The sequence below is a fragment of the Phyllobates terribilis genome, unplaced genomic scaffold (assembly GCF_046119375.1).
Source record: "Phyllobates terribilis strain yellow unplaced genomic scaffold, ASM4611937v1 Scaffold_2__4_contigs__length_985480577, whole genome shotgun sequence".
NCBI lineage: Eukaryota > Metazoa > Chordata > Amphibia > Anura > Dendrobatidae > Phyllobates > Phyllobates terribilis.
This window is the reverse complement of record NW_027362762.1, coordinates 298,097,213-298,109,348: the sequence shown is the minus strand read 5'-3', so window position 1 is coordinate 298,109,348 and position 12,136 is coordinate 298,097,213. Positions and strand designations below refer to the sequence as shown.

General features: G+C 38.9%; 1 protein-coding gene across 1 annotated transcript in view; it reads left to right on the top strand.

Annotated features, from left to right (window-relative positions):
* Positions 1-12,136, top strand: part of PCCA (propionyl-CoA carboxylase subunit alpha) — a 578,010-nt gene that overhangs the window by 546,426 nt on the left and 19,448 nt on the right. The window contains exon 22 of the mRNA XM_073670397.1: positions 11,557-11,697. Coding sequence (XP_073526498.1) covers positions 11,557-11,697 — 141 coding nt within the window. The remainder of the gene's footprint in view (positions 1-11,556; positions 11,698-12,136) is intronic.

Below are 12,136 nucleotides of genomic sequence, written 5' to 3'. Positions count from 1 at the left end.
GCTACACAATATTACAGGCCTCCTGTTCATGATGCATCCCTTTTCTATTCTTGAGCATTAGTTACGGTAAGGTGACTTCTTTCCAAAATGTGGAGTATTTTAAGAATTTCAGCTAAAAAAACACTAACAAGTGAATTTGATGGTTATAGGGCTTGCAAAGGGCTCTGTGGCTTAGCTCTATTAAACTGCATTATTGTAATAGCGAAGCTGCACATTCATTTCTTCCACACAATCAGCTTACATGTCAGGTCTCTTTTTTTTTTTTTTCTTCTCTCTCCTCTGTACAAGGGTATTTCAGATCTAAAGTGCCATGCCATTTCTTTTCTTGTCCTCCACACTCAGTACAACAGTTTTTCTGTACTTTTCAGAAGTGCGGCTTTTGGGTAGAATGCAAAGGTTTCAAAAGAGCCTCATCTCCATCTGGTTCCATTCGATAATCCTTTATCCACCATCTCCAGCTCTCTCATACCATTGCTTTCTTGCCTGTGGCTACATTTCTATCTCTGCATCAATTAGCAGAGTGATTTATACAACAAGCAAGCAGTTTAGTGGTAATGGTACACAATTAACATCTCATTCCTCCATAAAGGGTATGCTAAATACCCTAGTCACTGCTTTCTCTGCCTGGAATTGAAATAAGTGTTTGTCCTAATTCATATGCTATCTGATGTGAAGTGGACCCGCTTTGTACTGCACTACACCATTAATCTAATTATAGATAGCTGCAAATGAAGTGCTGTCTGAACAGAGGCGGATGTTGGAGGGGTGGGGGGGTGACTAATAGCGCTTTTGTCATGACTGTGAAGTGAGATCGCACATTACATAGCATCATGGCAAAGAAAATCACAATCCGGATAACATTGCTACCTGTTGCACGTGTTTTCTCCTTTCCTATAATTACAGCAGCACTGCAAACACAACTGGCTTCTGGATGTAAATAGAGCTGTAGATGTGCTGTCATGTGGGTTGCAAGGGAAAATCCTTTGAGTACTGTTGAATTAAATGATGCATCCTGATTGACAGCTACCTTGAGACCGCGCTGATGGAGTTGTCAAAGCATTATGCTAACAGGCTAGTGTAGTGAGTGCAGATGTACACCGCCGTGCAGCTCACATGGCTTCCCAACAGCTATCTGCTCATTTACCTTGTTCATCTTGCGTGTTATTCCAAGAGAAGGACGTCTACAAGCTTTCACGTTAAATGTTTTTGTGTGGATGTGTTTATTGCTTGGGCTATTCAACTTGTCTACTAGAGCAGAAGGCTGCATCTTGCATTGGTTTTACCCCTGGCACTTTTTTTTCCAAAGCGCAACATGACCTTCAGTGCTAAATATGTAAAACTATGAAGCATTTAAATCTTTAATTGCATTGTGTGGTGGCACTGGAACACCTTAGGTGCTTTTGTTATCTTGAATTAGTCTTTTTCTGGTTTATGCTGTTACTGAAGGCTAACATGGTGTAGCAATCTGTTCTCTCCGCAGGTCAGCTTTCAAGGGACTGATGTTGCTGCTGATAAAGAAAATGACTAATTTGTGTTGTTCTGTTTTCCCGCTTCCACATTACTGCTGATGAGAGGTGCTCTGTGTTATCTACCAGACATTATATTTTTTTGTTGTTGTTGTTGATCCAAGAGAGATGAGTGGTAAGGAAATGCATGGGTCCCACTGCATGGTTTGCATTGGTTACATTCATAGGCGGATTATAATGAGGGCAATCTGGGCTGGGGCTCCGGGGGGCCCATGGCCGGATTGCCCTCATTATAATATGCGTGGCGCGGCTGCGCCAATGCGGCAGACAGAGGCAGGGGGCCCCCGGACCGCTCCCCCTGCAGCGGCGCAGGGCTGCTGCTTCTTCTTTGGCCGGGTCAGCGCTGCACCTGTTAACTTCCCTGTGTGCTTGTGCTGGCCCGGCCGCGTCACAGCTAGGAGACACGGCCCTGTGCGCGGCCGTGTCGACTAGTGTGACGTCACTCAGTGTGCCCTGCACTGCTGCACCGAAGAGGAGCTGGACGACATCTGGAGCCGAGCCGGGGGATGGTGAGTGACGTGTGTGCATGTGTGTGCGTGCGTGTCACAGTGTGTCTATGTGTGCCGATATCATTGTGTGATGTCTGTTTATATGTATTTTTGTGTTTCAAATGTGTTTATGCGTGTATGTATATGTCTGTATATGTTTGTGTGTGTGCGTGACTGCGTGCGGCCTCCTCCCGCTGTATCTGGGGGGGCGCCGTGCGGCCTCCCGCTGTATCTGGGGGGCGCCGTGCGGCCTCCTCCCGCTGTATCTGGGGGGCGCCGTGCGGCCTCCTCCCACTGTGTATAGGAGGATTATGTGGCAGCTCATATTGTGTGTAGGGTCTCATACTGTATATAAAGGATGTCAGCATACTTAATTGTGCTCAATATTAAGTCATACAAATAATGTAAAAAAATGATTATAATATATTAATATTGTGCAAAATTAATTTCACGTGAACTATCACATGATCTATCAAAGGGAATCATGTGACATGATACATCAGGTGTGTGTGTGTGTGTTTATACAACACAGGACTGGCATCAATGATTTTTGACATTAGGGAATAAGTTTATAAGTTTTAGTTTAAGAAGTTTCAATATCCTATTAGTATGCCATAAATGTCTAAGGCGGGACAGAGCTTTCAAAGTTTTTCCACAGAAAACTTTCTATTATGATATGGTAGTCATAAAGCTCAGGTCACGAAAGGGGTGGTCCATTGAAAACAAGTTATCACCTATCTAATAGGTGATAATTTGCTAATCGGTGGGTGTCTGCTGGGACCCGCATAGATCGGCACAGTCCCTACTGGACTTTTATCTATGTTACAAAATAGACCACTGACTTGTTGCTCCATACATTCTCTATGGAGCTGCCAGAAAAACTCCACAGCCCCATGGGGGTAATGAATGGAGTGGCGGCTGCACATGCACACTGCTGCTCCATTCCAACTGAGAGAAAAGTTCACCGTTCTGCCAATCGTTGAGGTTCCCAGCACTTGGACCTCCACCAATCGACAAGTTCTCACCTATCCTGTGTATAGGAGATTCCTTCTTTTCCCTGGACACCTTTTAAAGATACAAAAACTTGGATCCCCATCAATTTTAAAATTGGATGGCTACTCGTTACTATATGATAAAATGTAAAGGGCTTGTCATTAGTACAGATTCAATATTCCCTTTGTAGAACCAATCATGGGAGGCCACACTAAGTATAAGAACTACAAATTCCAAGAATCTCTTGAGGTACCAGCAACTGTACCACATTAATTTTATCTAATTGATGTGTCTTAAAGGTATGTAAAACAAATAGGTATTCCTTAATAACCCTTTTCTATAAATATTTTTTATCTCCACCCCAGAGGCCCTTGTTTAAAGGAAGCCTCAGCACTATGGCGATTGCTGTGGACATGAATTTTGACATCCCAGGTTATCAGCCGTTATTGTCGTGGGAGTTTGAAGTGAATAATGGAACATATAACACAGAGCCAAGTCTGCTGGGGTAGAAGTATTTTCTTTAGTCGTTCTCTTCTGCTATGGCTATTAAAGAGTTCCCGAGCGGCGAATACACTTCTGTGATGTCCTTTTGGCTTAATTGGGCATATGGCTTTAAGATATCAAAATAGGATGTCTTGTTAAAACAAACTCATTAATAACAAATCTCTTTATGTGGCCCCAATTTGAGACCCCTATTTTCAGTAATCAGAATCTCTACTTGTCTCAATAGCTAGAGTCTGCCTGCTGTAATAAAAGCCTATAGTTGGTTCAATTCTCCATCATATTGCCAGGTAATGTAATGATTGGAATATAACTTTTAGAAGTCAATGATAATGGTTCATAGGGCTGTGGATTTCATATTATAAATTACTTTAACTAGTGGTATCAAGCCAAACAGCATATGTTTTGTTCAGACTGGCTGATCAAAAGCAAGTGGAAATCTTGAAAATCACTACAATCTTTAAAAAAAAAAAAAAGTAATTTGAATTTCTAATTGGTAAGATTTCCTTGAAATTTTAGACGGTAAACTACTGATACCACGGCTACATTGTAGATGGCTATAAATAAGTGCATTATAGTATATTACCGTAAGTATATTTCAAATAGCAAGTCATCTTACAATTGGAATCTAGACCTTTTGAAAAGCTCATCAAGTTTTTATAGGTCGTATCATCTTTGTCCTCATTTGTAGGCCTCCATTCCTCCACAAGTAGGTGGCAGACATAATCTGTAAGTAACCTAAAAGTTTAGCCCTAACATGCAATGTTTACTACTATAGGAAAAGGGCCCGTCAAATACTTCTGACTCTGAGTATCTCTTGGAAACCAAGGATCAGGCATATCAATATTTAATATGTCCAGCCCTTCTCTTCAGTAGACTCCAGATTCTGGAGGAAAGTCAAGCTTTCCCCAAACTCATTAGATTTTCATATGGATCTACTGACAATCATCTAGTGTTTGTTACCATCTTCAATGGAGCAGTGGAAATTCTGCTACATAGTAATTATTAGAGCTAAAGCTTGAGGCACTTGGCTCAATTTAGTTTCACCTTCCAAATAAATGTTTAACAAGCTTTATCTTAAGACTTTAGTAGTTAAATCACAGGTGTAGCTAGGAGGAACAACTGGAATATATGATTCTGGCACAGCTTGTATTGAGGGGAAGGGGGTGTGTTAAACACTTTCAGGTGGAACATAACTTCACCACTCCCAATATCCCCCCCCCCCTTGTATTTTCTGCTGCCTAATGCAGATTTGCATCACACTTTTTGGCTTCCTCCTCTTCATGACACTTTCCCTCTGTGAGGAGCATCTTTGTCATGACATCGCTTAGCCACCTCAGGATCTTCTGCTGCTTTGCCTGCCCAGCACTGTTCCAATGTTACCCAGTCATGTATTGGTGAAGGTGGGACAATGAGAAGACTTCCAATCCACACAGAGGCACATCAGTCAGTGGTTGCACAGAGAAAACCGGAGGATACCCATTCACAAGCATAGGGGTAATATCCTAACAATGGGGGCACTGGGATATGTAATAGGGCAGTATCCCACCACCATTAGATTCTGCTTTTTCCGACTGATGAAAACACTCCGTTGTTTAGAGTATGTTCCCACACAGCGGCTGACAGTCAGCTAAGGCCTTGCCAGAAAACCACACTGAAGTGGAGGCTGGTGTGGTTTTCAGATTGTTAAAAATTGATCATTGATTGATTGTTAATAGCTGTGCAGCTCTGCGGGTGAACCTGCAAAACTGCAAGGCCAGTAATATTCAATCATTTAACATTCACTTTCTGAAAACTACACCGAGTTGAATAACAATGCTGATTTTAGGCACATCATGGCTACGCCTTGGCACTGTACACTTAGTAAAGCCGCCGATGGAGCAGCCGCAGAATCGCCACATCTACAAATTACTGACCATTATGAACCGGCTGCTTTCCTATACTGTAGTCTTTCAGCCGCCTGACCGGGTGCACGGTAGATGGTAGCAAGTTTCAGATGGGGGTTCACCAGTCTTATTATGCCTCTGGTTAAACAAAGGTTCTATACATTTTAGTGTCCAAGTATACAGTATAAATAACAAATACAGGGAATAGCTTTTTACTATTATTACTTATTATTTTTTATTTTTTTTTAATGCTAACGCAAAATACTAATTTTGCAGCTGTTGATATCCAGTCCTGATTTTGGCAGAGAAATAAAGGGACTTCAGTGTAAATTAGCCTTTAGATGCAAGAACTTGTGTCAACAGCTACATACACAAAACCAAATGGCATATGGTTTTCTACCGGTGAAGGAACCATTCGCTCACATAATGCAGAGCTTTCACATACAGGCAGGCGAAATTTCATGCATGGCGTGATCCTCCTATCCAGGTGTGTTTCCCCTCACTGACAGCTAAATGTTCCTAGCATGAACACTTTGTGAATGACTCTCACGGCAGCAGTGACATCAGCACTCGCTAAGGCTCTTACATTTTACAGAAGAGATCAGTGCTCTCTGTAATCGCTGTGTGAGGGGATTACATGCCACATAGTTCAGACTTTCACAGGGTATCTCACAAATGGTTATACAATATATACAAGTTGATGTGACATTAATATATTAAACTATTGCTATATTAGCAGCAGCGAGACATAATTTCAGTTTGAAGTAAATTTGCTCATATAAGATTTCTACAGCTTTTAGTGACAAATTGTTGGAGATTATCTATCTGCTCTTAGTAACACGTTGAGGCTGGACATAATCCATCCAAATTTACTGTGAAACATACAGGATTAGGTTTCTCATTCTGGACAAATATGGTAAATCCAACAAAACCTATCGTACATGGAATAGAAAAAAGACCACTCCAGTTAGTGTGTAAAAGATAAGTATATGTTTATTACTCCGTACAATGTGAAGCAAATTGTACCCTCTCCCTGAGGTCTCGGCATCCGCACATACATTTTCCATGCGTAATAATTCCATTCAATGAAAATAATCCCCACCCCACTTATCTGCTCATCTCCCTCTACCTTTACATTGTGGCGCAGTCTGAAATGGCCTGATGGGTTAAAATAATGCCAGTGAAGTAGTCACATTTTCCATTGTAAATAACATAATTACAGAAGGTGGAAAACTATATTTTTTAACGTGTATGTGCACGCGTTCAGGATTTACAGCAGAAAATCCTGATGTGTTGGCAGGACAAACATAGTGTAAATTATGTGTGTTTTTGCCGCGTTTTTTACTTGTGTTTTTGGTGCATATTTTTCCGCACCCATTAGTATGGGCGAAATCTGCAGCAAAAATGCTGAAAGAATTGACATACAACAGATTTAAATCTGCACCAAATCTGCAAGTCACAAATAAGCAACGTGTGAATGAGACTTCAGGATTCTTATTCACTTTTCTGGTACTAGGAAATCCTTCAGGTTTTGTGGTAAACTGAGTGGATAAAAACACGGCAAAAGCACAATGTGTGCACATATCTGTAAAATATCAAGGCGAGTCATCAAATTTGCACAGGTAGTCCATAGATCTGCAATATTTTCCTCCATTATGCTTCAAAATGTGTCACAATGCTAGTTTTAGTATAATGTACATTATAGTGGCCTCACAAGGGTACAATAAACCACATTGCAGTGCCTTTGGTTGACCGTGTGGGCGAGAATTGTCTAAGATTAGATAACAGTTCTGCAAACAGCATAGATGAAAGTGGAATTTGTTGGAAATAAATTTTGATCGTTGAAGTCTGGTGATATAGAGAGATATGTATTTCCCGCTGTGACCTGTAAGAATATGACTACGATCATTTGCTTTTGGACATTCTGAGAATACATTTTCCTGTACACTATGAAGGGGAATCGGTCAGTAATTATCTTTCAGTTAATTTATTTTAAAAGCTGAATGACTTGATCTAGCAAGGTTCTACACTATGTTCTACACCTTTGGGGTATTTGTTTTATATTTCTAGTGTGCAGCAAGGTTCAAAGAGGCTTGAAAACTCTTATTAGGCCATGTTCACACTATCAGTATTTGGTCAGTATTTTACCTCTGTATTTGTAAGCCAATATCAGGAGTGGGAGAAAAATGCAGAAGTGGTGATGTGTTTCTAGTCTACTTTTCCTCTGACTGTTCCACTCCTGATTTTGGCTTGCAAATACTGATTATTGTACTCAGATGTCAAATTTATATTACCACGTCCTAAATAATAGGCAACAACAATAAAACTAGAATAAATTACACTCAGTTTTCATAGGAAAATGACAAAAAAAATATTTTTGGGTTAAAAATTAAACAATTTTTTATTTGTTATTTGTAAAATATTTTTTTAAATATAAAGCAGGTACTTTCACTATGACAGCTTGCTAGCATTTACAAACTGTAATATAAAAATAAGGGTCTACATAAATATACCATGGATCAGTAACAATGATTGTTAAGGTGCTAAAGAATAAAAAAATATAGTGGAAAAATTTGCATCTATACCATCATTATCTTATATTGCAACAATCCCAAAATATAATAAAGTGCTAGTGCCAAAGGGATTTCTCTATAGATTTATCCAATATAATGCCTGGTGTTATAAACATCACAAATAATATTGCAACAACTATATATATATATATATATATATAAGTGCCAGTGCCAGAATAGTGTTTCTTTTAGAGGTTTGTTGTATGCAATACCTAATGTTGTGAATGCTCAAGGATAATGTGATTGCACCTAAGACTTTCAATCATAAGGTAGAATATGGTATATCCTTCAATGGAATGATCTTAAGGAGTGTACTTACATAGCTTAATGTGCAGGTCTGTGCATGATAGCGCTGTTATCTACCCCGACGACGCCATTTCACCTTGGGCTTCGTCCAAAAGGGGGCGTTCACCAGCTAATGGGTGTATACCGTTATATATCGTGCCTACCAGCTGTTCAGGATAGTCCAATTAAATCCAAGATGATCACGATTATTGACCATAATCCTTATTATTATTAGTCCCATTAGCACATAAGGATTATGGTCAGTAACGCATGCTCCGTTTTTCGCTAAATCATCCATTACGACTATTTAAAGCATCATCGTTTTTTTTAATGCAAATGTTTTCCAGTGTTCCCCCACACTGGAGTGATTTTATGTATGCCTGATATTTTTTAACACATTTTCCATAATTTTAGTGGAACATGTGACTTTTTGTTCTAAAAACATACAAAAACACAATGCAAAAAGACAAAAATTATACTTTTTTGTTGTTGTTATTTTGCCCAAAATTCATGACCCACATCATTTTGAAGGACATCAACGAATACCACAAGACAAAATCGGGCGCTTAATGCTTCTCTTTCTACCCACTGCCGGATACCCACTTTTTAGGCTCAAGCTGATGAGGAATGATCTTCCTTTGTCTTATGTAAGTATGGAGTTTTGAGCATTTTGCCATGTGACGGGAGGAGTGTTACCCCTTCACTACAGCCTGTCACAACAAGAGCAATTGAGCACTACAAACAGTGGCTAGAGAAAGTCAGGCTCTCGCTCGTAGCAGCGGTATGTGAAAATGCTGCTAAAGATGCATGTGACAGATGTTTTATATTCCTTGACTAGACAATAGTAACTTTTACATCCATTGCAATTGCCATGAACCATGTGCTGAATAACTGTATATAAAATTGTTATATAATATAGCGATGATATTACTTCTTGGCTAAGTATTATTTCATATCCAGATAATTATGCTGCTTTAACATTACCTGATTGCCTGCTATTCCATATGCCATCCCATTCTATTTATGGCACTGTAGGATGTTTGCTTCTGTCCAGACATTTGTGCAGAGGTCGTCTGCCACATGTGAACATATCTTTATTCCCTTATTTTTATTTATGTTTTACTTTGTGTTTGGTTTTATCATTCAATGGTATGATAACAAGGAGGGATTACTTTATATGTCTGAGATCAACACCCATGATGTCGCACCCCAAAGCGTCTCTCTAAGGTGGGCAGCCTAGTTACTGGCCTACTGCTTTCAGAATAGTGAATTCCAGCCAATATTGATACAATGAGGTTTACAGTAACCTTCATTCTGATATTATGCTATATTTCTATAATAAACATAGTGCTGGATGCCATTCTACTTTTTACAGATTTTCATATATTATGTAAGTCTGTGAGTACTAGATATCAGACAAATATTACAGGTCAATGAATATAGTTACTTGTATTCATTTGTAGCTTTATGTACGAGATTTAGAACTACAGACACTTAAATACCAAGATTGCATTTCACCCTGAAACAATAAAACAAAGATGAGCAAGATCTTTATGTAGCTGCGGTGTAAACTGAACGCCAGCAATTGTGTAATTCTCCACCTTTATTGGAAAGCAGATGGTATAAAGTTACATGGTGATTCCAGACCATACATACTGGCGTTTTCTATGTATTTTATTGTTTAAAAACCATAAGCGGGATTCAGGCGACATCCACAGATCCTGAAACTCTGCAATTTTGTGTAATTATATTCCCCCCCCCATAGGTTTAATGAATGACTTTTAAGTACAATTTATCTTTGATAAATAGTCCCTCTGCACTGAATGTTTATTAGATTGACAGGAAAATGCACTTGGCTTGCTTTATTTCCCTGCCACTTATGAGTCAGGCAAATTTTAATTGGAGCAAAAAGCTTTTATTTGCACTGTAATTTTACTTAAGGATCATATCCTTCAGAATCTGGCAGATACTTGTATTTCTTGATTGCAAAACACACACTCAAGAGAGGGGAAAAATACATGCCCAAGATGTTATTATTCAGACTGTCAGATTAGGGGAATTGGACAAGCAACACGTTATCAAATCTTAACAGCTTTACTAGCGATTACCCATATTTCTATTTAAAATGTAAGCCTGAGCGATAAATGGAAAAATGTTTCCTTAACATTGTAAAGCTTATTTCATTAAGGAATGTAAATTACCCGCCGTTGCTTTGATTAGATGTATTCCATTTTCTTATACATTTCAAGCTTCTGACATGACTAGTTGTCAGCATTCCCATGTAACATGTGAGACGGCTGCGTGACATTGTTTAACCTAAGACTACTCTTAGAATTATAAATGACCTATCCCCCCCCGATTATTAGATATCAATAGTAAGAATTGAATAGAAAATAAATTACTCTCAACTGTCACAAAATATTCACAGCCTAAAGTATAAAACCTTTCCAATACTTGGCCAGTGTTCAAATACCTAAACACCACAGAAATGTAAATCTGTGTTACGTGTGCAAACTGCACGATGTGTGACTTTAAATCCTACACCGCTATCAATCTCTCCATGGCAAAGCCTGAGCGGACCAGTCTGTCATCGCAAAGAGACCTACTGCCATCTACTGGTGGAAGGGTAGATTATGGTCAAGGATCTGACTTTTTTTCTCTCCTTTTGTGCGTGCATGTTTCTTGAGTTGAAACCATGAACGGACTCCTTGAATATAGCATGATTATCTCACTCATGAATATCCAGCTCCAGGATCCTAGAAACCAATACAGTTAATTTAGAACAATCCCTGTTCATTCTCACTAATATAATGAAGGAGAGTGATTTAATATGAATTTTATTGTTGCTATTCATAATATTAATCGCTAATTTATCAGGTTATATGCTAAAAGATAAAATGATCTCTCACTAATGATTTCTTGGGATGAGCAACTGTTAGAAATGCTGATTGTAGTTACTAAGTTATACAATGGTAACATATGCATCTCAAGAACCGAAAGTCTGTTGTGAATGGCTGCGAATCTGTCTTAGCATTCATTTTCCATCCCATAATACGGAATTAAATTTGTAAATGAAATTTGTCGCATGAGAAAGTGTAAAATATATCAATATATGTATGTGTATAAAAAAAAATACTCTCTATACCTTTAGATTTTAAGAAGTAAACTTTTTCATAATAAAATGTCCAAACTATCGGTATTTCAGCAGTAAATGGAATTCCCTCGATAATCACATAATGTATGAACTGGAAGTATCTCGTAGTGTAAATGAACTAACTGGGGAATTTCTTTTGTTAATTTTAAGTATAAACTGCAAGTGTTGACGAAGCATGCAGCCGAGCTCAGCAAGTACATGCCGGAGAAGGTAGAAGAGGACACCAGTAGCATCCTGAGATCACCGATGCCCGGGTCAGTGGTGGCTGTTTCCGTCAAACCTGGTGATATGGTGAGTGCCACTGACTTTTATTATATGTATGCTGTCAAAAAAATTTTTTTTTAAATATTTAGCTTTTTTTTTTTCATTCCATTAATAGTCACATAAATACATATCCTTTTTGTTCCTTTGTCTGATTAAAAGACCTAAAAAATCCTGTTCTACCCTAGTGTTCTTGTATCTAGTCTCTATAAGGACACAATCTACTGTCATGTTTCCAATGTGCTTTGGGAGGCACCAGGTCTGTATAGATGTGGAAGCATAGAGCAGACCTATGAGAGGCATTCAGCTTATAAACTGTTCTCATGCAGATGACTCCAGTGACTTGGTACGGTCTTCCAGGAGGCATACCTTTCCTATAGTCAGCACATGGTATAATAGCATTGACTAAGTATAAGCTTTGAGATCAGTCCTATTATTACTTATGCTACTGTTATATAGTTCCTGGTGC